Source organism: Carassius auratus, unplaced genomic scaffold, assembly GCF_003368295.1.
Source record: "Carassius auratus strain Wakin unplaced genomic scaffold, ASM336829v1 scaf_tig00030410, whole genome shotgun sequence".
NCBI lineage: Eukaryota > Metazoa > Chordata > Actinopteri > Cypriniformes > Cyprinidae > Carassius > Carassius auratus.
Window position 1 is genome coordinate 20,264 of NW_020525848.1, and position 27,575 is coordinate 47,838.

The 27,575-nt window shown below is 36.2% G+C and overlaps 2 protein-coding genes across 9 annotated transcripts in view; both read left to right on the forward strand.

The window, feature by feature from the left end:
• The first annotated feature begins 4,563 nt into the window (after positions 1–4,563).
• Positions 4,564–9,149, forward strand: LOC113080182 (coiled-coil domain-containing protein 106-like). The gene is made up of 6 exons (XM_026252427.1): positions 4,564–4,701; positions 4,804–4,854; positions 5,286–5,336; positions 5,439–5,546; positions 6,571–6,768; positions 8,506–9,149. Exons 1-6 carry the CDS (start codon positions 4,581–4,583, stop codon positions 8,817–8,819), a joined length of 843 nt encoding a protein of 280 aa, XP_026108212.1. The 5' UTR covers positions 4,564–4,580; the 3' UTR covers positions 8,820–9,149.
• Positions 9,150–15,359: 6,210 nt separating this feature from the next.
• The window catches only part of LOC113080180 (B-cell receptor CD22-like), a 48,464-nt gene continuing 36,248 nt past the window's right edge, over positions 15,360–27,575 (forward strand). For 3 of the 8 annotated variants that reach the window (XM_026252417.1, XM_026252425.1, XM_026252424.1), the window contains exons 1-5: positions 15,361–15,573; positions 16,679–17,041; positions 17,419–17,667; positions 17,803–18,054; positions 23,474–23,866. In XM_026252417.1, coding sequence (XP_026108202.1) covers positions 15,432–15,573; positions 16,679–17,041; positions 17,419–17,667; positions 17,803–18,054; positions 23,474–23,866 — 1,399 coding nt within the window. In that variant the 5' untranslated portion in view covers positions 15,361–15,431. Of the gene's footprint in view, positions 15,574–16,473; positions 17,042–17,418; positions 17,668–17,802; positions 18,055–23,473; positions 23,867–27,575 lie in introns of those variants that run through there. The other 5 variants (XM_026252420.1, XM_026252421.1, XM_026252419.1 and 2 more) reach the window with 4 other exon arrangements.

Sequence of the window (27,575 nt, forward strand, 5' to 3'; positions counted from 1 at the left end):
GAAATATGAATGAATGGCATGCAATGTTTATTTGCATTGTTTTTGTAGTCATTACGAAGAAGTACCTCACCTTCCTAAGTGCATTTGTCATTCACGACAGAGTTCTTGCACTTCTGGCAATCTGATCCTCTAACAGGTCAATTAGCCTGAGTTGGAGACCTTGTGCAAATCTGTGGACAATAAGCAGACCACTAGTACTGGCTCTGTCTACTCCACAGGCTACACAAACATTATTGTAGTAAATCATTGTAAAGCATTGTTCAGATATAAATAAGCCTTTATCTTTTTTATAATAACTCACCGGTAAATAAATTCCAACCATTTCACAAGTTTTACTCTACTTTGGCTGAAAAGTGAACCTTTTCTTACTGATGATGAGACTTTGCGATGACTCTTTCTCCTGAACATCCTGCACATAAAACAAATAAAGTGAAGCATTAACATTCTAACTGCAAATAAAATATTTTATATTACATGTGACCCAGAAAAAAATAAAGGAACATTAATTATAACACTGTAAATAGATAGTTAACATGCTGTTTTGCTACAAAGCAATAAGCAAGAAGTTATGGTTTACAGTGAATTTAGAACAGCTAATGGGTGTTTTTAGCTTAGTGACTAAAACCCACTAAGATACCATAAATTCACTGTAAACCACAGATTATCTACAGCATTTTACAATGGCTTAGAGGCTCAGCCAATCACAATCAAGGACTCGGACTATCCCTTTAATAATTGTTCATATACACTTTCGTATTAATTTAGATTTATGAAAACCAAAAGTCTAATTAAGTTTTTATATATATATATATATATATATATATATATATATATATATATATATATATATATATATATATATATATAGTACATACCAAAAGTTTGGAAACATTACTATTTTTAATGTTTTTGAAAGAAGATTCTTCTGCTCATCAAGCCTGCATTTATTTGATCAAAAATACAGAAAAAAAACAGTAATATTGTGATATATTATTACAATTTAAAATAATTGTTTTTAAATTTATTATACTTTAAATTATAATTTATTTCAGTGATGCAAAGCTGAATTTTTAGGATCATTATCACATGATCCTTTAGAAATCATTCTAATATGATGATTCATTATCAAAGTTGGAAACAGTTCTGCTGCTTAATATTTTTTTTAGAACATGTGACACTTTTTTAGGATACTTTGATGAATAAAAAGTAAAAAAAAAAAAAAAAAAAAGATGCTATGTTTTTAAAATATAAATATTTTGTAATAACAATATACACTACTGGACAGTAATTTGCGGTCAGTATTTTTTTTTTTTCTTTTTTTAAATAATATCAAACTTTTATTCATTAAGGATGTGTTAAATTGATAAAAAGTGATAGTAAAGAAAATATATTGTTAGAATATATATTATTACATTTTTTTATTTTTTATAAATGCAGTTCTTTTTAACCTTTTATTGATCAAATATATTAGACAGCAGAACTGTTTCCAACACTCATAATAAATCAGAATATTAAATCAGAATATTAGTATGATTTCTAAATGATCATGTGATAGACTGGATGTTACATGTGACACTGAAGAATGGAGTAATGATGCTGAAAATTCAGCTTTGCATCACAGGAATAAATTATTTTTTTTAAGTATATTCAAATAAAAAACTATTATTTTAAGTTGTAATAATATTTCACAATATTACAGTTTTTCTCTGTATTTTTGATCAAATAAATGCAGGCTTGATGAGCAGAAGAAACTTCTTTCAAAACATAAAAAATAGTAATGTTTCCAAACTTTTGGTCTGTACTATATATATATATATATATATATATATATATATATATATATATATATATATATATATATATATATATATATATATATATATGTCTCTTTTAATATGCTTAATTTGCTAAACATACATTTGCTAATCTGTATTTGTAATGTTTCACATCGAAATATACTTTGAATTCTGGATTTTACCTTTGTCTCTTACTATACAATATATTTTATAAGTAAGATAATTGTTTATTCAGTTAAATTACAAAGATTATAATGGAAATATATTATACAAAGATACACAGAATACACAGCAAAAAAATCTGAGTGAAATTAACTCTGCTGGGAGTACATGTGAGACCGCACTCAAGAGTGTGAAAGTGTTAAAATAGGAGTGTTAAATTAACACTGAAGCAGAGTTAAAGTTAATGAGATAATTAAGTGATTGAGTGATGATTGGCCATTATTGACGGGACCTGATGTTAACATGCAGAATCAACAAAGACGAAAATCACTATTTTAATGGTGTCACCATTATAGTGGTCAGTGTTTGCTTTAGTTGGGCTCTTGATCCCTAAAATGTTAATGTCAAATTTTAATTGTCTCTTATAACTGAGTTATAAAACTGATAGACAAGCAAAGACTATTGTTATTCCTGAACTACTGAGTTAAAGTTACACTGTTAATTACTGCAGCCCTATGATTCTTCAACAAAGTATTTCCAGCATTTTAAATACAATCTGAGGAATTTCTTAAAAGTTGTTCAAAAATCTTTCAAAAGAGTATTTCCGTTAGACTTGCAAACATCAAGAATCAACCTGTGAATCTCAACAATGGTGAAAATCAAAAAAGCATGTTGCAGTGCATTCTGGGTGCCACCTATCAAAATTCATCCATGGCTCCCATGATGCATTGCGGCATGAATAAATTATTAGCTGAATTGTTTCAGTAATTTTCGTTATTCTTACTAGTCTATTTTTTATGTTACTTTTAGTAGATTGTTTACTAATCACAACCTCAGGGTTGTTATAATCAATGAGGTCAATCAAATCTGTTTAGGCTTTAATTGAGTTGGGTGATTAAGGTCAAATGCCCATGTTTTGATTTTCTCTTGTCTGTTTGTTACAATTCAGTTGTAACAGCCAAACCAAATCTGACTTTAAAAATGTAAGGGTCAAGAGCCCAACTAAAGCAAACACTGACCACTATAATGGTGACATAGAAATAGTGATTTTCATCTTTGTTGATTCTGCATGTTAACATCAGGTCTCGTCAATAATGGTCAATCATCCCTCAATTAATCACTTAATTATCTCATTAACTTTAACTCAGATTCAGTGTTAATTTAACACTCCTATTTTAACACTTTCACACTCTTGAGTGTGGTCTCACATGTACTCCCAACAGAGTTAATTTCACTCTGGATTTTTTGCTGTGTAGACGTTGCCATATGCATTCATATAAATTTTAATCAAAATCTTGATTTTGGAAACACATTCATTAACTTGTTAGTCTTACAGTATCCAGTGCATGCATATACAGTAACTTGAATTGCTCTACTTACCATATATAGCCATCGTTGCACTTGTGATTGGTAAGTTTCATTTTCTTTCTGCAAACGCCGCAGACCGGTGCACTATGAAGAAGTCTCTTCTTGATTAACCATTTTATTAACATTTTTCGATGAGATCCTCTTCTACATCGATGGAGAATATGATGTATTTGCTCGGATAAATTCATTTCAAACGTATCACTTAATTACCTTTCGTGCCCTTGTTCTGTCTTCTGTAATTCTTATTATTATTTTTTTATAACAAAGTTGAAACACGGGAGCGAAACACCCAATCAGAGGTCTGCATTTGCCCCGCCCGATAGCCATAGACAGAGCCGAGACGCGTCACGCGAATGTGCAGTAGCCGGATCTGGCGGGTTTTTTCCCCCTTCATTTTGAATTTCAACAGCTGACGTCAGGTTGAAGGTATGTACAATTCTGTAATATGAAGAGTCAATAAATTGAGCCTGACAGGGGTGGACGATATAGCGGTAGATAAGATTAAACGGGTAAAAAGGTGTGAACCAGTAACGATAGAGATTTTGTACTATTTTCTCCATCGCAGTTAAAGAGCTCACGTTTGTGCAGGTGGTATCAAAAACGTAACTTTTTTTTTTTTTTTTTTTTTCAGTTTTTAAGCATTGTAGTTTGAAAACAACTGATATATATGTGCGCGCTATCTCGATTTTTTGTATTTAAGGCCGCATATCCACTGCCCCTTGAGCTCCTGAGCAATTTTGCAGCTTTATTGGCATTAAATACACACTTAACTTTACATGCGTCATAATGCCCGTCTTTGAAAGTATCTTCATAAACACAATCTTTTAGTTCTTAAGTGAACGTGAACAATTGCTGAGAAAAAAAAATGCATGTGTTAACAATATATTGGTTCCGGTCTTAAAGGGGAAGTTACCTAGTATTGCTCCTCTCTGTCGTTCATGTAGATCAAACAGCAGTAAGAGAAAATCTTTCATTGCTCTTGACTACATCACTTTGTTATCAAGCTTAATATATATATATATATATATATATATATATATATATATATATATATATATATATATATATATATATATATATATATATATATATATATCCATATAAAAATAAATAAAAAATAACTTGTTATTGTGATACAAATACTCATATTGTGATATAATATTTTGGTTATATCACCCACCCCTAAGGCATATTGCGTTGAATCAACCATACAATGCCAGACACAAGCAAGAAAGCCTATCTTTATCCTCTATCATGATTGATTCCAGAGACAGGATTTTGATTCTCCACATTCCAATGTTCAGAAGGCGGAAGACAAGAAAAACCCGTGCTCTACCGGTTTTAGATAAAAACGAACGATATGGATCATCCTGTGGTTAGTATTGACTTGATACTAGCTCATTAATCATTTCATTCACTACATTATCAATTTATTTGCTTTGCTACACATTTAGCTACATAACTACTATTTTCACAGATGAAGAGAATGAGGTCCCCGAGCAGTCTGTGGGTCCTGAAAGTAACCCAGGTTAGAAATCAATCTTCTGAAATGTATTTTGTACACACTAATATGCAGTTACATGCAGATGTTAGCTTAATATAATATAATGTTATCTAGATGTAACCTATATTAATTATGAGGTGTAACCTACATAATATATTTAATTCACTTTTTTAATAATTTTACTATAATCAATTAGTGTCGCAAACCTGTAGGTCATAGATAGGTGTGTAGGAAAAAGACTTATATAGTAAAAATATGAGAAAACAAAATCACGCTATCACCTTGCAAAACAATAAAAAAAAAACTTTAATAGCAATGTTTCAATTGTATGATCTTCATCAGGCATCATTTTTATTATTGTTTTGTAAGTTGATAGTGTGCAGGATTTTTTTGTTTTCTCATAATAATTTTACTATAAAATTGGTTACCAGAATTACATTAATTTTGTTTTACAGATGCCTCATACCCAGACACTGCACCTGCTGCAAGCTGTGAAAGTGAAAAAGGTGAGATGATTAATGATCTATGTAACCACTACACAATCCTGATGTGATTGTTATATCAAACCTAGTCTTTGATGAAAAAAAAACAATGATACCTATGTTAAGGAGTCCAGGCATCTGTTGATGAATCACCAGTGGACAACCTTTTGAAACGGATAGAAGCATTAGAGCAAGAACGTGACTTTCTTAGGCACACTCTTGCATCCGTCTGTGGTGAGTAATGATTAGTACATTTACTTAAAAATGCTTTAAAAATACATTTGTTGTGAGTACTATACGATCTGGTTTAGTAAATTAGTCATACTTAATCGTTTCATTTATTCAGTATTACTATTTTACTCTATCTGAAACTATATTCAGTCTGCTCTCACCTAAGCTTATGCTACTCCTACATTATGCGTCAAGTGAGAGGTCTCTCTCCCGCCGGAACTAGACTTGCGTACAGCCATTACAGGAAACCAGTGATAATGGTTTATAAAGTTATAATTATAGATATTTTTTCTTACAAAAACACATAACTTTGCTTCTAAAGGCCTTTATTAACCCCTAGAGCCATATGGATTACTACTTTTATGATGGATGGATGCACATTTTTTAGGCTTCAAAATTCCAGGTGTCATTCACTCACATTATAAAGCTTGAAGAGCCAGAATATTTTTAAATATAACTCTGTATTTGGCTGAAAGAAGAAAGTCATATACAACTAGGTTGGCTTGAGGGTGAGTAAATCATGGAATAATTTACATTTTTGGGTGAAATAACCCTTTAAGTGTAAGGCATCTGCCTCTTTTGCCAACTTTCAACCAATTAGGTCCTGACTTCTTCAAGGGGAGGTTCTATGGGTGGTAAATGTACAGTTTTTTTTCTGATCTTTAGCTCTAATGGACAAAATAAGCTCAATTTACATATAAAGCATTCAGAGACTACAGAATAAATGGAGAGTATTAGATTTCGTTTTTTGCTCTAACAGCAGTAAAAACCAGCTGAACACTTAAAGTGTTTGGTACATTTTTCATTTTCAAACCAAACCAGTCTTCAGCAGGCAAAGTTTAAATACCATCTGGCTAGTGCACATTATGTTTACATGTGCGACCAGTAAGCGAAGAGTAGTTGGTCTTTTGTAACTGTTCGGACTGTTTGACCACATGAGCGTGTGTATACCACGAAAGCAATGCCAACATTAAAGGTGACAGCTACCTCTCAGACAAATTAATTTAATGGAAAAACTTTTTTATAGGCAAAGAAAAGAAAAAGAAGAAGAAGAAGAAGGACACTAGTAGTGAGAGTGATGAGTTAAACTCTTCGTCCTCTTCATCATCTTCCTCCCTCCCTTCATCTTCATCGGAAGATGAAAGATGTAGCAAAAAAAAATCCAAAAAGAAGAGAACCCAAAAGAACAGGTCAAGATCTGCATTCTCTAGTTCTGCAGTGAGAGGTAAATTCAAAAGACACTTATTAATTTGAATTTATTCTTGATGAAGATGATTTCGCCTGATGTTTTCATAGGCAGAGCGTGTGTAGGAAGGCTGGGGAAGGCTTATTCGTTCCACCACAGCAAAAATGCTGGCAGCAACAACACTGTAGCCTGTATAAAAGTTATGCCTTCTTTCTTCGTGTATACATTTGGGCGGCGTTATGAGTTCTTATGAAACTCATTTTAGGAGGCGTGGCTGAGCGTTAGCGTTTATAAAGAATATAAAGAATCTCTTTGGGTTTTAGATTTTGAGCTTTGTAACTCAGCAGGTCTTATATATGCAGAAACAGTTACATAACACACTGAAGAAAAATTAAAATCATTTGACTCCTTTAAGTTAGAATACCCTCACCATAAATATAGAAGTTATCCAAAGGTAAAAGAGGAAAAAACACACTCTAAAGATATCTTTCCATGAATTTATTAGTACCATGTCTTACACAGATGCATTTCGACCTAAGCCATCATCAGTGTGTCACAAATTTATGAAACGATATCTTGAGAGTGTGGTTTTTCCTCTTTTACCTTTGGATAACTTTTTTAGTACTCACACCCATTAAACGACTTGGGAGTTGAGCGTGCCTTCTCCACTATAATTTAAGGCTAAATAAAATATGAATTGTACAGTCAGCTTAATTGATTAACATAATTTTGTGAGAATGCAATTAATTAAGATGAGTGACAGATTTATGATAATAAAGTGAGTGCTTTTATGTACACTTTCTAGATGATAATCCACTCAAAATGTTTTTTTTTTTTTTTTTTGCTGCATTAGGTAAGGCAATGGGTAGCCCAGTGGTTCTCAATCCCTGCCATCGTGCTCTGCACATAATGGATGTTTCTTATTTAACACATCTTATTCAGATCATCAGCACGTTAGAAGAGAGCCACTTGCATGAACTGTGTTCTGATTAACTGCGTAATCCCTAGTGTTCACTTTTCCCTACTCTCCGAGCATGGGACATCCATTAAAATTTATTTCATTTCAGAAAACTTTCATTCATGGTATTCAGTGTCTTCACACATACAAAAATTACTAGAGAAGTGTGAAGTGTAACATACAATACCTTCATACAAAAAAAAAAAAAAAAGTAAATTCACGTCTCGCGTACTTTAATGCATTTTAAATGGAACAATGGTAAAATTTTCTTCACAAGGCACTTCTGGTTAAAAAGAACAAACAACTGAAGTGATAAGAGATTCATATAAAATGTGGGGGGGTGGGGGGTTTGCGCCATCCCAAATCATGCATATGCTTGCTTCAAATTATAATGATTTGTGAAAATAACCACTTTAATAACGAGTGTTTATGTAGGATGTGTAGGTTGTTTATAGGAGACACAGAACCATTTTATGACCTACTATTTGAATGTGTTTTTAAGGAGGAATCACATCTATCCTTACCCTAAAGTTGGTTCACCCTCTGCCTATGGATGTTTTTGAAAAAATTTGTAATGCATTGACAAACTGGGTATCGCTTTCAGTGTCCTTGTTAGCACCTTTAGTGATAACTATGAATTATGGATAATTACATGCAACTGAACCTAAACCAAAGTCTAACCCTCTAACAAGAAAGTGCTTGTTGTTATTTAGTATTACTTGGTACTAAAATGTATAATGCTCTAACAAGAAGACCTTAAAATGTAGTGTCACCACAAACGGTTTACTTATTTTTTTATTTTATTTTTTATTTAACAGCCAAGTGTCCAGATGATGTTCTCAAGAGATACAAAAAAGTTCTCCGTGCATTTAAAAAGGAAGGAAGCATGACAAGAGCATTCATAAAGGTTGGAGTGGACAGAAACACCCTTGCCCTCACTGCAGTTGTGGCTGAGATTCAAATCATCAGCCCAGAATTTTTTCGCTCCATCCCTCAGTTCCAGCCTCAGCAAGAGAAGCTTTTTGATTTTGCCCTGAGGTGCTCAGAGGCCTTGACAACTGAGATGAAAGCCTCTATTACCTCAGGAAAAAAGAGTGGAAAACTCCTGCCAATTAAATACAAGTTTCGCTAAAAATATTGTTCATTTCTAGTTTAGTTTGATTTTTTTTTTTTTTTTGATGAGGTATTTTAGGCCTTTTATTTAAAAGTTTGCTGTATTAAAATATATATAAAGAAACGTTTTCAAGATTCAAGATAAGTGGAATCTTTTGTGACCTGAGAATAGGTTATTTTATTTTTTTGGTAATTTTTCTGGAAATTAAAAAGCAAACTTTTTTGTATTGTAAAAGTTTGAAAAATACATTGTTCCTCTTTATCTAAAGATGTTCACTAAAACAAACAAAAAACAACAACTGCATGTGCTATTTTTATTTTAATTTACTTGCATTATAAGCAAGTTTTAAATAGCAAGTTTTTGTGTATTTTCAGTGTAACTACACATTAGTTCCTGGGTACCAACGCAGGTTCCACACTTTATTTTAAGTGGTCAGTTTTTGTGTATTTTCAGTGTAACTACACATTAGTTCCCGGGTACCAACGCAGGTTCCACACTTTATTTTAAGTGGTCAGTTTTTGTGTATTTTCAGTGTAACTACACATTACTTCCCGGGTACCAACGCAGGTTCCACACTTTATTTTAAGTGGTCAGTTTTTGTGTATTTTCAGTGTAACTACACATTAGTTCCCGGGTACCAACGCAGGTTCCACACTTTATTTTAAGTGGTCAGTTTTTGTGTATTTTCAGTGTAACTACACATTAGTTCCCGGGTACCAACGCAGGTTCCACACTTTATTTTAAGTGGTCAGTTTTTGTGTATTTTCAGTGTAACTACACATTAGTTCCCGGGTACCAATGCAGGTTCCACACTTTATTTTAAGTGGTCAGTTTTTGTGTATTTTCAGTGTAACTACACATTAGTTCCCGGGTACCAACGCAGGTTCCACACTTTATTTTAAGTGGTCAGTTTTTGTGTATTTTCAGTGTAACTACACATTAGTTCCCGGGTACCAACGCAGGTTCCACACTTTATTTTAAGTGGTCAGTTTTTGTGTATTTTCAGTGTAACTACACATTAGTTCCCGGGTACCAACGCAGGTTCCACACTTTATTTTAAGTGGTCATTTTTTGTGTATTTTCAGTGTAACTACACATTAGTTCCCGGGTACCAACGCAGGTTCCACACTTTATTTTAAGTGGTCAGTTTTTGTGTATTTTCAGTGTAACTACACATTAGTTTCCGGGTACCAACGCAGGTTCCACACTTTATTTTAAGTGGTCAGTTTTTGTGTATTTTCAATGTAACTACACATTAGTTCCCGGGTACCAACGCAGGTTCCACACTTTATTTTAAGTGGTCAGTTTTTGTGTATTTTCAGTGTAACTACACATTAGTTCCCGGGTACCAACGCAGGTTCCATACTTTATTTTAAGTGGTCAGTTTTTGTGTATTTTCAGTGTAACTACACAATAGTTCCCGGGTACCAACGCAGGTTCCACACTTTATTTTAAGTGGTCAGTTTTTGTGTATTTTCAGTGTAACTACACAATAGTTCCCGGGTACCAGCCCAGCTTCCACACTTTATTTTAAGTGGTCAGTTTTTGTGTATTTTCAGTGTAACTACACATTAGTTCCGGGGTACCAACGCAGGTTTCGGATCCTTTCTGGTAAGACTTTACAATAAGTTTTCATTCGTTAACAATATTCCACAGCATTTATTAAGCTTAGTTAATGTTAATCTCAGCATTTATTAATACATGTTTAAGATCAATTGTTGCATCTGACAACCTTGGTTAATGTTCTGTGAATTAACATGAAAGAGAACATTTTAACTAACATCTACTGAGATTAATACATGCAGTACAAATAGGGGTGTAACGGTATGTCTATTCGTACTGAACGAGTCATGGGCAAATTCCAAATGGAAGTGATCATCCCTATGCCCTATTCCCTTGGAAGGACGAAGCCCTTGAAGTTGGGACTTTAGTGTGAGCAGGGCAAGTGCGTGCTATTATGAAGCCTTTACACATTGCACTTGGCAAACACATGACTGTTAAATGGTTTGAATAATAAGTATCCACACACAAGTAGGCATGAACAATATATGAACATATAAGCTTTATATGTGTAAAAACACCGCCCCCCCAAAAAAAATTAACAGAAACTGTAGCGTAGTTACAATTGTAGTTACAATATGCAATTATGGTGTGTACTTACAAAAGTGTACTTACAAATGCAACTACACTACAGTAACTACAAATAAATCAAGCAGGTACTTAAAATGTAAGTACAATGTAAATACAGGTAAGTACATCATAAGTACATTGTATCAAATGCTTAATTTGCCATGTAAGTACATAGTTGTTAAGGCCACTTAATATAAAGTGGGACCACCCAGCTCTCAACCCAAATTTGAGAATAGATTAACAGTGATATTTTTTTATCGCCTGATAAGAGTCTAACGCAGCACGTTAACGCCGAGAACGGCCCACCACTAATATATATATATATATATATATATATATATATATATATATATATATATATATATATATATATATATATATATGGGTGAACTAACCCTTTAACTAATAACACAGTTTAAGATATTTTAGATTTATTCCGAGAGCTCTCAGTCCCTCCATTTAAGCTTTGTGTACGGTATACTGTCCATGTTTAGAAAGGTAAGAAAAAACATAATCAAAGTAGTCCATGTGACATCAGAGGGTCAGTTAGAATTTTTTGAAGCATCGAAAATACATTTTGGTCCAAAAATAGCAAAAACTATGACTTTATTCAGCATTGTCTTCTCTTCCGTGTCTGTTGTGATAGAGTTCAAAACAAAGCAGTTTGTGATATCCGTTTCTCGAATGAATCATTCGATGTAACCGAATCTTTTTGAACCAGTTCACCAAATCGAAATGAATCGTTTTAAACGGTTCGCGTCTCCAATACACATTAATCCACAAATGACTTAAGCTGTTAACTTTTTTAATGTGGCTGACACTCCCTCTGAGTTCAAACAAACCAATATCCCAGAGTAATTAATTTACTCCAACAGTACACTGACTGAACTGCTGTGAAGAGAGAACTGAAGATGAACACCGAGCCGAGCCAGATAATGAACAAAAGATTGACTCGTTCTCGAGTCAAGAACCGGTTGCATCAGTTTTCGGACCACCAGTACTTCTTTCGGACAGTTTGATCAATAAACCGTTTGAAGAAAACGGTTCACCGGTTCTTTTGCGCTCAACCAAATGACTTAATTTGCGATGATTGACCTTGATTCAAGCCTTTGGTTTACCTCGGCTCATAAAATTAGCACAGAATCAGTTCAGAATCAATCACCAAAAGAATCAGTTCGGTTCAGATGCTCTGTGTGTCGGTCTGCTTCACGCTGAATCACACATGCGCAGTTATCATCAGCTACTTGGTTCTCGAACCGGACACGTCTGACAGAAACAGTTCTTGACTCGAGAACGATTCAGTCTTTTGTTCATTATCTGGCTCAGCTCTATGTTCATCTTCAGTTCTCTCTTCACAGCAGTTCAGTCAATGTACCGTTTGAGTAAATGAAATACTCCGGGATATTGGTTTGTTTGAACTAGAGCTGTAGTCAAGTCCAGCTTTGTCGAGTCCAAGTCAAGTCCAAGTCCAGGACTAGTCGAGACCGAGTCAAGACCGAGTCCAAAGAGGTTCGAGTCCAAGTCAAGTCCAAGTCCAAAATTTTCGAGTCCAAGTCAAGACCGAGTCCAAATGAGAGAAAAAAGGGTCCTCTTCAAGACCACACACTTAACAACTGATAATGTTTGTGATGCGAGAGACAGCATATCTCCTATTCTAAGAAAATCATTTTACATTATTATTTGTAATGATCAAAAAGCATGTGCAAAGTAAAAACTCTGTATGACAGGGGTCTCCAAACTACATCCTGGATGGCCAATGTCCTGAAAAGTTTAGCTCCAACTGGCCTTAAAACACCTGGAAGATTAGTGTGTCTATTAAGAGCTTGATTAGATGGTTCAAGTGTGTATAATTAGGGTTGAATCTAACAGGGGCGTTACACAAGATCCCGTGCCCTATGCATAGGCAGTCCTGATGGGCCCCCATGCCCCCCACCCATGAAAATATCCAGGTAAAATAAAATATATTTCAGATTCATAAAGGACACTGGCCCTCTAGAGCAAAGTTTGGAGCTGTAAGGTCAAATAATTTGTATGTACTTTATTTTCATTTTATTTACTTAATGCTGCTTTTGCTGACATTATGTATGTGGTCAAAGATGTATATGACTGATGCCTTGGCACAGTGCACAGACAAGCTCGGGATATGACAAATGTGCGCTGCAAAGCTAGGCGAGGCAAGGCGTTTGGCTCTACTGGGCATGCGCACATAAATACAGCGACGTTTTTGTCATACTATACTAGTGTTTGCATAGACTAGTCGAGCACTGTCGGAAACAATCGACTACTTATCGACTAAAAATAAAATATGTAATAATTAGGGTTGTGCCTGAAGCCGAATGCTTTATTCGGAATGGCAAGGTTAATGGCTTAAAAAACGAAAAACGGACAAGGAATAATTCTGCCTGAATACTTGACTGAAGCTGACACAGTCTGGTGTTTGTTAGATAACAGGTGAGTCAGGGGATCAGCGCCAGAAGTGAATGAATGTAAACTTTATGAGTGAAAAGCGCGCAAATCAAACACCGCATTGTTGTCGCCTCTCTGTGCATCTCTCAGAAATCAGAGCATTGCAAGAGTAATTTTACCTATAACAATACATCATACACGTTATATTATTTGTATATATTTAAAAGGCAATGATTTAAAGCTTAGGCTATGATGTGAAATGAATGAATAAGCACAGCGCGCTCACCAATCAAACAGCAGCGTTGCGCGTCTCAGTCTCTCAAAAACCATTCAGTTCAAGAGTAGGCTAATAATCAGCTTAGATACGGATACATTGTCTACTTGTCCTACATGTTTGCATCTTTACCTTTTGCTGGTTTGCGCGGCACACACATCTGTTTAGTGAAGTTCATTAACATCAAGACTCGCTCAAGTGTTCTGTTCTGCGTAATGAAAATGTGCGCATTGAATGGATCCAGTCGTGTTCAAATGATCACTTAACGTTTGTCATGACATCTCTCTGCTTGCATGATAAATATTATTTTAAAAATTTATAATTATTTTAGTTTAACACGACATACTTGTTCAGTGATAACTACGAAAAAAAATATAGAAAGTCATAAGGGTCTTATCAAGTAAGATACAAATACTGGCTGTTACATGAAAATTAAATATGTAATGTCATAATTATAAAGTTTTTAAAATGTACATATGTAATTGTTGCATAAGGCTATACATGAATATGTGTTGATTGATAAAAAAAAAAAACTATTGAATGTGTTTTCATTTACAATAGCATGAACCACGAGTAGTCGAGAAACTCGAGCATTTTTTTCTTTAAAAAATCTACTAGCAGAAATCAGTAGTCTTGCAACCCCTATACTGTACAACAATAATTAGTATTTCATTATTGTAAAGGGTACGTTTAAGGGTATCTGGGTGTAGACGTAAATAAAACACAATCTAACAGGTAGAAATTAAATTAGAAACATCTAAACTTTTCAGGTCGCAGTAAGTGCACCGCTGGTCATGCACATCCTTTCCCGGAACAATACTGAAAGCTAAGATGGAGAAATAGATGATCATAGCTGTACAAGGATAGCCATTTTGTAAATTAATATATTAGCAGAGTTACTACAAGGGATGTTTAGTGCTGGAAATCCATTTATTCTTTGCTGAAACTTCTGCGTCATCATGGAGAGCGGGTCATGGTTGCCCAGCGACAGCATTGGAGCGCGTGCGCAGATCACAGAGTCATTTGGAAATAAGGAGAGCGGCGCGCCTAGCGTTTTCCACACGTTTTCAGTCGCGAAATCATGCAAATGTGTTTTTGTTTTGAAGGAGAATTTTTTTTTTTTGCTGGACTCGGTCGAGACCAACTAGAAGACTTGGCGAGTCCTATGGCCAAGTCCGAGACAAGTCCGAGTGCAAATGCAAAGAGTCCGAGACAAGTCCGAGACGACAGAAAAATGTCTCGAGTCCGGACTCGAGTCCAAGACCGGACTCGAGTACTACAGCCCTAGTTTGAACACAGAGGGAGTCTCGGCCACATTAAAAAAGTTAACAGCTTAAGTAATTTGTGGATTAATGCATATTGGAGACGTGAACCGTTTTAAAGTATTCAGTTAGATTTGGTGAACTGGTTCAAGAAGATCCGGTTACATCGAGTGATTCGTTCGCGAACCGGATATCACTACACTGCAGAGTTTTGAACTCTCTCACAAAAGACACGGAAGAGAAGACAATGCTGAATAAAGTCGTAGTTTATGCTATTTTAGGACCAAAATGTATTATAGATGCTTCAAAAAATTCTAACGGACCCTCTGATGTCACATGGACTACTTTGATGATGTTTTTCTTACCTTTCTGGACATGGACAGTATACCGTGCACACAGTTTCAATGGAGGGACTGAGAGCTCTCGGACTAAATCTAAAGTATTTTAAACTGTTTTCCGAAGATAAACGGAGGTCTTAGGGGTTTGGAACAACATGAGGGTGAATTATTAATTACATAATTTTGATTATTGGGTGAACTAACCCTTTAACTAATAAACATGTTAAGATTTAGACACAGATGTTTCGATCATATTGACGGTACAGTAACTGATTGTTTATTGGTTGTTTTAGGTGTTGCTATGGTTATGTCAGTTAGAAGGGCTCCTCCTCTTCCTCTGATCTTTCTGCTCATGATTCATGGTTAGTGACTTATATTACAACAACACGTTGCTCTATATTCACTGATAAAAGTAATATTACAATCCCCTCATTTTCTTACTTTGCTCATTCAAAATAATTCAGCATTTGTAAAAGCAGTTACTGATGTCTTTATTGTGAAATCTGTTTCAGGGGTTTATAGTGGTCACTGCATACTGTGTATAATGAGGACATTTGTATTTGGCCAAGTGCAAATGGAACAGTTTTATAGCTAGTTGATAAAAATAAAATAAAAAAAATCATAATGTATTTTAAGGCCCATAGTTTGTATGTCCCTGCAGCCACAATGTTGCAGAAAAAGAAACCGCCAAGCAAACACTGAATTTTCCTCTAATGTTAGTATTTGGTTCCTATTTGGTTCTTTTTTTAAATCCAAATAATAATAATTATTGGCATACAGTAATGATACTTCAGTCAAGTCCAAACAGGGCCCGGGTATACTTTTTCTTCCATGCTCTGGTCCATCTCAGCACAGTGGTGTCTGACCAGCTTTCAGGGTATACTCAACCGTGAATGAGTGCAGATGGATGAGTTCAGCACATGCACAGTACCACCAACTGTATTTGTTCTGTTTCCACATTCACCTGTTGTATATGCGGACAGCCAAAATATACTTTGGGCTGTGTACATTCCGCAGCAGTCCGCATACTGTCTGCATGACACTATTTTCATCAACAGAAGAGTCTGGGGACATCCACACATGCCTTCTGCATGCAACCTAATTTTTGTGTCCGTGTGGACGGTCTGTTTACAACAGCACAGGTGTAAGGTGCATGTGTCAAGAGTATACTTTGAAAGCTGCACGGACACAGCTGTGCATGAGATGGAGAGTAATTTGGAAAAAGAGAAGTATACCCGGGCCTTAATGACTGATTTCTTTGCTGGTTTCAGGTCTGTCTCTGTTTATTTATGCAACAACCTCCATCAACTTCATGAAGAGCTGAAATAATTTTTCATACTCATTAGGGTTTGAGAAGATTTCTGTCATTTGTTGTTATGAGGCATCATTTTTATGTAATAAACATATTTTCATGAGTTTCCATAGATTAATGTAACTTATAAAACAACATACTATTATTTGTTTCAGAGGTTTCTAGTGCTGATTGGGGTGTGAATTACAGAGATTCACACATCTGTGCACTAAAGGACTCATCAGTGATAATGAGCTGCAATTATACATACTCTACTGGATATGAGATCAAGAAAGTGTTCTGGACCAAAAACTCTGTAGAAGTTGGTGAAGAGTATCCAGATCTGTCTGAAGACCCTGAATACAGTCAGAGGCTTCAGTATCTGGGAGATAAACAGAAGACCTGCACCATCAGACTGAGTCATGTGACACAGAAGGATTCACATAAATACTATTTCAGTCCCATCGCTTATGAAACTGGTTTCTGGAAAAAAAGTGTGAATTGGATTGGTGATCCAGGAGTGTCTCTGACTGTCACAGGTGATTTTGAGGTTTCACACTTCTTCTGTGCACTATGAAAAAAAAAGTGACGTGACATACAGCCAAGTATTTTGACCCATACTCAGAATTCATGCTCTGCATTTAACCCATCCAAAGTGCGCACACACAGCAGTGAACACACACCTGGAGCAGTGAACAGCCATTTATGCTGTGGCACCCAGGGAGCAGCTAAGGGTTCAGTGCCTTGCTCAAGGGCATCTCAGTCATGGTTTTGCCGGCCCAAGACTCGAACCCACAACCTTAGAGTTAGAAGACAAACCCTCTAACCATTAGGCCAAACTTCCCCATAACTGATGCTGAATAATAATCAGTTTATGACAGCAGCACTAGATATAATGTGTGTGTGTTGTGTTCAGATCTTCAGGTGGAGTCTCCTGAGACAGTGACAGAGGGAGATTCAGTCCGTCTGACATGTAAAAGCAGCTGCGCTCTGACTGACAGAGCAACATTCATCTGGTACAGAAACTCAAAGAAATTAACTAAGAGAAGAGACAGAAACAATAAACTCCTGCTGCAGTCAGTCAGAAGAGAGGATGCAGGCAGATACAGCTGTGGTGTACAGGAACACACTTACATCTCTCCTGCTGTTCAGCTCCGTGTCACATGTGAGTACAGATTCAGTCCTTTTTTCTTTCTTTCTTTCTTTCTTTCTTTCTTTCTTTATTTATTTCATTTATTTATTTATTTTTTAATTTTTACAGTTTGTGTCTGTAACTAAACTTAAATTTTGTCTGTTTAAGATCCTCCAAACAGTGTCTCAGTGTCCATCAGTCCATCTGGTGAAATAGTGGAGGGAGATTCAGTGACTCTGATCTGCAGCAGTGATTCAAACCCTCCTGCAGAAATCAGCTGGTTTAAAGGAGGAAGTTTTTTAAGATCTGGAAGAATCTACAGCATCTCAAAGATCAGCTCTAATCACAGTGGAGAATACAAGTGCAAGTCCAGCAATAAACATGGATGGAAATACTCTGCTGTGACTTTAAACGTCATGAGTGAGTTAATAATGCTTCAGTAACTTTGACATTAAAGGTACAATAATACGATTTTCTGCATCCAAAAACCACTGGAACAAAGTTATATATTTTGTCACATATATCCAAAAATATCCCAATAAAGAAGAAAACTATCCAGACATAAATACAATGACTTATGCTGCTGATTCTGTCTAGTGAGTTTTAAAACCCGACACGCACTTCTGAAACGTAAGCTTTTGCTGTGGAAGCATACTGTATGTGTGTGTGTGTGTGTGTGAGGCAGAAAGCAGGGGAGACACAGATGGACCAACTATAGGCTAGTGTAATCTATTAAATATGCATATCCAAAACCAAGTCCTATTTCTTGTATTTTTTTTTTTTAGGCCATGTAACCTAGATAGGCCTCTGTCATAAAATATTTTTGATATGTCGTCCCCTTGGAATTATAAGGTTCTATCTGCGTTCTGAGTAGTTTTGAGATATTGAGCTGTAAAGTTTTTGTGTTCCATAGACTTCTGTAGATATAACCTTTTTGTTTTTTCAATAAAAAATCCCAAAATGTACACAACTTAAAATAAAACATCACACAATGTAAATAAATTGTCACAGAATAAGAATATGTGAATAACTCAATTTTGACAAAAATGTCAGATAGAACCTTATAATTCCAAGGGGACGATGTGTCAAAGTTGGTGTCAAAAAGCGTTTCCAGAATGTTCTGAGATGATTATGATCGTTCCCTCAACCCTCATCAGGGGAAAGAACAAACTACCATTTGCTCTCTTTTTGATCCCCAAACTTTAAACTCATGGCACTACTTGCTCATTCTCAGTTGTGATTGTTTTGGGAATAGATAAATGTTTTGGACTGCCTTCCTGAGCTGACAGTGTGTGATACATTGTTGCACTTCTCGTCCGGTGTATGACGGTAACAAAATAGTACAGCAAGAGTGGCTGATTTTACCCAAATAAAATAGCTAAATTGATTTTTTTTCCCATATCGCCCAGCCCTAGTAAACACCATGAAAAAACAGTGCACCATGAAATGACTACAGACTCAGCTCTCCATGCCCACCTCCGTCTGTCAGTGGATCAACAGCTTCCTGACAGACAGGCAGCAGCTAGTGAGGCTGGGAAAACTCTCATTCAGCACCTATATGATCAGCACTGGAGCACCTCAGGGCTGCTTTCTCTCCCCACTGCTCTTCTCACTCTACACTATCAACTGCACATCTAAAGACCCCTCTGTCAAGCTCCTGAAGTTTGCAGAAGACACCACACTCATCGGCCTCATTCAGGACGGTGACGAGTCCGCTTACAGACAGGAGGTTAAAGCAGGCTGTCTGGTGCTACCTCAACAATCTGGAGCTCAACACACTCAAAACAGTGGAGATGATTGTGGACTTCAGGAGAAACCCCCCTGCACTCCCCCCACTCACCATCATGGACAGCACTGTGACGGCAATGGAGTCATTCAGGTTCCTGGGAACCGCAATCTCTCAGGACCTGAAGTGGGACATATCTCTGGATAGTATTGACATGAGTATAAGTGACCATAGACTTATTACTTTTGACATAAATTTGACATCAAATTTTGTAACATCAAGCACATGGACTTCACTCTTTTTTCGACTTCTGTCTCTGAGCTTCCGACTACTAACTCTGTGGAGCACTATAATGCCATGCTTTCCTCACTTTTGGATGAGTTCACACCTGTGCGAGAATGGCTTGTTACTTTTAGGAAACCCTGTCCATGGTTTACCCCAGATTTATGTTTAATGAAAGCTGCCAGAAGACAATTAGAACGGCTGTACAAAAAATCTGGCCTGACGGCGCAGTCTGCTTACCATTCTGCTTTGAATACCGCACATAAGAGCTACACTGCAAAATCTCTAGTGTTAATTTAACACTCTGAGTGTGGACTCATATAAACTCTGAAGCAGTGTTAAAAGAAGAGGTGGGACAAGCAAGTCACAAGCAAGTCTTCAAGTCATATCCCAAGTCATCAAAGGGTTAAAGGTAATGAGATAATTAAGAAGTTACTAGAGTTATGATTGACCATTATTGAAGACACCTGATGTTAACAAGCAGAATCACCAAACAAGAAAATCACAATTTGTGTGTCACCATTATAGTGGTCAGTGTTTGCTTTAGTTGGGATCTTGGCTTGTGACTTTTTAGTTTTAAAATTAGTTTGGCAGGTCAAGAGCAAAAGTCATCAGGTGGTTATGATTATGTTTTAATGTAAGTTTTGTTTGACCTGAGTAACTGAACTTATTTACAGTCTTTTCTCACAGTAAAGCTTCCATTGTTTATTGTAATAGGTTTGATTCTACAATGAAGGATTCTCTGTTTTCTATACATTTTGTAGGCATCTCCAGCAAGCGAATCAGATTTTTTTTATCATTAAAAAGTCTTTATTTTAGGCACACACAGAAAAAAAACAATCAGCGTATGAATCTCAACAATGGTGACAAACAGCATATTCAGATAAAAAGATCTACTCTGAACATCACAAAACTAGGTACTAAAAATACACATAAAACAGCAAAAATAAAATATAGTTAGAATAAAAAGTTACAAAGACAATTCAGCTCATAATTTATTCATGCCGCAATGCATGATGGGAGCCATGGATGAGTTTTTATTGGCTACAACATGATTTTTGGTGGTCACCATTGTTGTGATGCTTGTGCTGATTCTTGATGTCTGTGTGTCTAAAATAAACAATTATTTCTTTATGTAGAACTAACTTCTAAAAACAGTGTGCAAGAATGCTAAATTTGCCTAATTTATGTGCACAATAAAGAAACCCCAACTCAGGTGTTCAGTTCAACTTATGACAGCTGGTTAGAAAAACACAGTCAATACCACATGATTGCCTTTGCTCTGGTCTGCCTGTATGTTATAAGTTAGTTGCCATGGCCACACAAAATATGAAGTTGATAACTGAAAGGTCAAGATCCCAACTAAAGCAAACACTGACAACTATAATGGTGACACACAAATTATGATTTTCTTGTTTGGTGATTCTGCTTGTTAACATCAGGCGTCTTCAATAATAGTCAATCATAACTCAAGTAACTTCTTAATTATCTCATTAACTTCAACTCTGCTTCAGTGTTACTTTTAACACTGCTTCAGATTTAAATGAACACTGGCGATTTTGCTGTGTACATCTGCAGTGTGTATGCATTTTGTATTTTTTTAAACACCCATGTTAACGAATTCCAGCATTCATGTGGTTGCGGTCCATCAGTGCATTCCAGGAGAGTTGCGTCTGCAGCAGTGCAGCGATCGTTTATGAATAGCGGACTGCAAACGCGTCCTGTGTGAGAGCACGAATATGAGTCCGTGCTGCTTCTGCACCACAAATGTAACGCACACAGACTGCATATGCACTGCAGATGGATTATGTGTGAAACAGGTGTGCGTCTTGTCGAGGTTTCCATTGAGAAGCTTCTTAAAAAAAAAATCCCTGAAGCAAACCGGCGGCTTCAACTGCATCCATGTTAGCATGACACGTTTGGTGTGGTAATTTCACAGTAGGCATAGACACAGGTTTAAAGACTCGTTCTCGCCCCTTACAGTGCAATTCGGCATACATCCGCGCTAAAATATCAAGGTGAAAGTCATTATAGCTCGCCTAGTATAGACCCAGCTCCCATCCCAACTTTGAGAATAGATTAAAGGGGGGGTGAAATGCTATTTCATGCATACTGAGTTTTTTACACTGTTAAAGAGTTGGATTCCCATGCTAAACATGGACAAAGTTTCAAAAATTAAGTTGTGCGTTTGAAGGAGTATTTCTGGTCCAAAAATTACTCCTTCCGGTTTGTCACAAGTTTCTGAAAGTTTTTTTCGAGTATGGCTCTGTGTGACATTAGATGGAGCGGAATTTCCTTATATGGGTCCTGAGGGCACTTCTCCCGGAAGAGCGCGCGCTCCCGTATAGCAGAGCAGAGAGAGGCTGTGCACAGACAATCACTGATCAGAGCGAGAGCGTCGCGAAATGTCACAAAAGGAGGAGTGTTTTTGGTTGCCAGGGCAAGACAACCCTGCACAGATTACCAAAGAAAAAACAGCATTAAGGGACCAGTGGACGGAGTTTATTTTTACAGAGCATCAACGGAGTTGTGCAAGTGTTTGTGTTTGTTCCCTGCATTTCGAAGATGTTTGTTTTACAAACAAGGGCCAGTTTGACGACGGATTTGCGTATCGTTTATTTCTTAAGGATGATGCAATCCCAACGAAAAAGGGTCACGATCGTGTGTTGGAACCGCAGGCGGTGAGTAAAACTGCTTAAAATATCTCTGCCTCCTTGTTAGTGCGTTCCCTCCCATGCCGAGACCCGGGTTCGAGCCCCGCTGCTGCTGCTCTCGTTCAGTTTCAGCCTCGGGATCTGATTCTGGATCATAAAAAAACGGCTGAATCTGACTGTTAGCCATGGTTTATTTGGGATAATGTTTTTTTTCCTCAAGGCAATGTCAGAGCCGTTAAATATGTTTTTCAACTGCTCTGGGTAATGTCACAGCTTTCAAACGCTCTCGACGCAAAAGCCTACTGGCGCTCGTGATTCTTTAGCTCCGCCCACACATCGCGCCTCTAGGCGCTCGTGTTTTTCCGGGAAAAATCGGTACAGACTATCTTTCTCTTATGAATATAATAAAACTAAAGACTTTTTGGAGTTATGAAGGATGCAGTACTACTCTATAGGTACTCAAGATTAACAGGATATTGAGTGAAAACGAGCATTTCACCCCCCCTTTAACAGCAACATTTTTTTTATCCCCCGATAAGAGTTTCACGTTAACGCAGCACGTTAACGCTGATAATGGCCGACCACTAATATATATATATATATATATATATATATATATATATATTTTTTTTTTTTTTTTTTTTTGTGTGTTCTGTCGCTGTCATCCTGTTGCACTGCGGAAGCTTTTGTCATGAAAACAAATTCCTCGTATGTCTAATTTACAATTTACCTGGCAATAGAACTCATTCTGATTCTGATTCTTCCTGTATAAATGTGGAAGTAGTAGTTAAAGAATCAAAGCCAACAATCTTTGGTAGAATCTAGAAAGCCACAGTTGTTGGTTTTACACATCAGTTATGGACCACAATTATTATTTTTTCATTTGCTGTGGATATGGTTGCCAAAAATAACCCTATAAAGTGAATGACTGTGATTGGAACAAGAAAACCCCCACTGTCACTGTGTCATCAACCATTATCTCTGTTATTTATTGAGTAAGTGAACCATAGCTGTAATACGTACATTTTGGGCTTTAGATCTTAAACTCATTAGGGTTTGAGAAGATTATTGTTATTTTTTTTTTGTATGAGGAATAATCTTTATGTAATAAACACATTTTTGTGAGTTTCCATAGCTTAATGTAACTTACTAAACAACATACTATTATCTGTTTCAGGGGTTTCTAGTGCTGATTGGAGTGTGAGTTATGGACATTCACACATCTGTGCACTAAAGGACTCATCAGTGATAATGAGCTGCACTTATACATACCCTACTGGATATCAGATCAGGAAAGTGTTCTGGACCAAAAACCCTGTGAAGGTTGGTGAAGAGTATCCAGATCTATTTGAGGACCCTGAATACAGTCAGAGGCTTCAGTATTTGGGAGATGAACAGAAGAACTGCACCATCAGACTGAGTCATGTGACACCGAAAGATTCACAAAAGTACTATTTCATTCTCCTCGCTGATAAACCTGGTTTATCCAACTGGATTAAGCAGTGGATCACAACTGTTAAAGATAATGTGAAATGGATTCGTGTTCCAGGAGCATCTCTTACTGTCACAGGTGACTTTGAGGTTTCACGCTTCTTCTGTGCATTTTGAAAAAAAAAGTGACGTGACATACAGCCAAGTGATAAAAATGATTTTGTGGTGCAGTAAATACTACATAAAAACAAATTTAATTTCTACATTAAAAATTAAGGCAAGAATTAAAAAAATAAAGTAAATTCTAGTACTCAATTTAAGCTTGTAGAAAAATTACAGTTGTAACTCATGAGTATATTTTACTTGGAAACGTTTGTTATGTTTACAAGGATTCTTTAAGTAAATATCAAAGTTATGATAATAATCATGCAATGGGAGCTAATTTTCTACTCAAAATGACCCATTCATACTCAAAACGCTATTCACTGATTGTTACCATCATTGTGTATTGTGTACCATGTACATATTGAGGTCTCTGTGTTCGTTTGGCTATCTTTATTGAGTCGGCATATTATTTTAAAAGGGAGGGTGAAATGCTATTTCATGCATACTGAGTTTTTTACACTGTTAAAGAGTTGGATGCCCATGCTAAACATGGACAAAGTTTCAAAAATTAAGTTGTATGTTTGGAAGTATATTTCTGTTCCAAAAATACTCCTTCCGGTTTGTCACAAGTTTCGGAAAGTTTTTTTTTCGAGTATGGCTCTGTGTGACGTTAGATGGAGCGGATTTTCCTTATATGGGTCCTAAGGGCACGTCTGCCGGAAGAGCGCACGCTCACATATAGCAGAGCACTGAGAGCAGAGGCATTCAGTGATCAGAGCGAGAGTGTCGCGAAATGTCACAAAAGAAGTGTGTTTTCGGTTGCCAGGGCAAGACAACCCTGCACAGATTACCAAAAGAGAAACAGCATTAAGGGACCCGTGGAGTTTATTTTTACCGAGCATCAACGGAGTTGTGCAAGTGTTTGTGTTTGTTCCCCTGCATTTCGAAGATGCTTGTTTTACAAACAAGGCCCAGTTTGACGTTGGATTTGCACATAATTTATTTTTTAAGGATAATGCAGTCCCAACGAAAAAGGGTCACGATCGTGTGTTGGAACCGCAGGCGGTGAGTAAAACTGCTTCAAATATCTCTGTGTTGTTAACTTAGCTATCGGCGCGTAAGCACATCAAGTAAACAACATGTAATGTTGTCATCAAACTGCACTTTCTGCATGTACAGCTTAAAAAAGAAAAAAAAGACGACAAAGTGGAACTTAGTCATTTTCCAAAACCGCTAAGCAAATATATACAGTTTCAGTACATACCACATAGAGATGTCATTGCTGATGCTGCTCTTGTTAAATTTCAGCCTCGGGATCTGATTCTGGATCATAAATATACGCTGAATCTGACTGTTAGCCATGGTTTGTTTTTCCTCACAGTAAAGTCACAGCTTCCAAACGCTCTCAACGCAAAAGCCTACTGGCGCTCGTGATTCTTTAGCTCCGCCCACACGTCACGCCTCAAGCCGGTCGTGTTTTTCCGGGAAAAATCGGTACAGACTATCTTTCTCTTATGAATATAATAAAACTAAAGACTTTTTGGAGTTATGAAGGATACAGTACTACTCTATAGGTACTCAAGATTAACAGGATATTGAGTGAAAGCGAGCATTTCACCCCCCCTTTAAAGGATAACAGCTTGTCTACATGCTTACTTCCAAATTTGCTAGTGAACCACATGCTTTAATAGTGTGATAGTTTTCCAGCATTACTTTGTTAAAATAGATTATATAAACATACAGATTTTATTTAATTCAATGCTTAAGGTTTACTTAATATCAGAGGTGGGAAGTCCAGGTGCCAAAGAGTATAAGTAAAAGTCTTGCCATATTTTTTTGCTCTACACTGTTAAAAATGTATTGTATTTTTACAGGAAACTCCTGGGCCCAGTTTTTCAAAATGTTTAATCCGGATAAAGTTTATCCGGATTTAGTAATCCTTTTTTTGCGATCCGTGATCACGTAATCCATCTTACTTTTGGAGCCAGTTTTTTAAAGCAGCATCGGATTGGATCAATCTGATCCGGATAGGAACTTTTCAGGATCACCAAATCTGGATAACCAGTGCTCAATGAGGATAGGAAATCACAATGTAGAACTATAGATATGTAAAGAGCAACAAATAGAATAGCCAGTGAGGGGTCAATATAAATTTATTTTTATTTGAAATGAAAACCCAGACATTTAAAAAAAAAAAAAAAAACTAAAAACAAGAAAACCCCCACCCCATCCTCTTCCAGCAGTCCGGTCATCTGAGACTTACAACACAAACACTGTACATTGAGGATATTAATAACAAGTATCAAGTATAGATGTATTGAATAAAAAAAAAAAGACTTAATGTAAAACAATATTTTTGATTGTGATGAATATATATAACAATTAGTGACAGAATAAAATGTATTGTTTTTGGTCAGTTTTGACAGCTGTTTGGGGGATTATTTTATGAGGCCAAACTCTTTCTACTTTGCTGTAGGCCTATACTGAAAGGCTGAATACGTTAAAGCCTACCTAATCACTGTAGCCTGACGGATGAACAAATAAAATTAAAACCTTATGAATAAATAGGATATCTTGTAAGATACTGCATGATCCAAATATAGTATTATTTGATACATTTTTAAAATTTTCATTACATTTTGGCCATGAAATCCATGCTGAATCCACCCTTCTGATGGGATCAGTTTAATCCAGATTTTTTGGATCAAAGTGATCCAAATCCTTCAAAAAAGTTCTAAAAAACCCAAACTAAAGGTTTGATCCGGATCAAAACCAAGATTGGATTACGAGATCTAATCAGATTATTTAATCCGTTTTTTCTTTTGAAAAACACATTTTCAAGATTTGATCCAATCCGTTATCCAAAATCCTACTGGATTACTTTTGAAAAACCGGGCCCTGGCAACTAATTGCCGTGAATTTACAGCAAACAATATACAAGAAACATACTGCTGACTTAATACAACACAATTCTGTGTTTACACAGCAGTGTTGCTGTGATTACAGTAGCATTAATACAATAAGATGTTGTATTTTGTATTGTTGTCGTACAATCCTCAACAGTGGTGACAATCCCGAAAAACTATTGCAGCAATGCATGCTGGGAGCCATGAACATGTTTTGTATGCTGGCATGAAACATGTCACCATTGTTGTGTTTAATACGCAAAATGTTGATGTCTGTGAGTGTATAAATAATCTTAAACATGTTTTTAACAAGAAGTTAGCAAAACAATATTTATTCACTCTTAAACATCAGCGTTTCAAATAATTTATTCGTATATCAGTTGGGTCATTTAAACCATTTTAGTGCAGTCAGTTGGTTGTTATTATAACAGAGTTGTTGATTTGCTTTATATATGCAGAAATGTTTTTTGAAAACAACTGCAACTGCAAAAAAAAAGTATTGCAGCAAAAGTTGAGGGTCTAGAGCATAACTGAAGCAAACCCTGATCTCTATGATGGTGATCTAAAAAAAAACATTTTAATTAAGACATCAACATCTTAACCTCTGTGAATTCTCAATAAGAGCTTAGATGCATGACAGAAATAAAATCATTCTGGTTAGTATTACTACAAGTGAAGCTGGTAATGCTGTTTGTGGAGTTGTTTATTCAGATCTTGAGAGATTTAAAGTCTTGTATCTTCAGTTCACCTAAGACTGTGGCTGAAGAAAGTTGTAGTTTGTGTTCTTATTTCTCTTTCTTTCTTGCTTTCTTGATCACAGCAGGTGTTTGAATGACT

Coding starts and splice junctions, on each gene's coding strand:
- LOC113080182 (XM_026252427.1), top strand. CDS start 4,581: ATGATTGATTCCAGAGACAGGATTTTGATTCTCCACATTCCAATGTTC. Junction 5,337..5,438: donor AAGCTGTGAAAGTGAAAAAG/GTGAGATGATTA, acceptor ACCTATGTTAAG/GAGTCCAGGCATCTGTTGAT. Junction 5,547..6,570: donor CACTCTTGCATCCGTCTGTG/GTGAGTAATGAT, acceptor ACTTTTTTATAG/GCAAAGAAAAGAAAAAGAAG.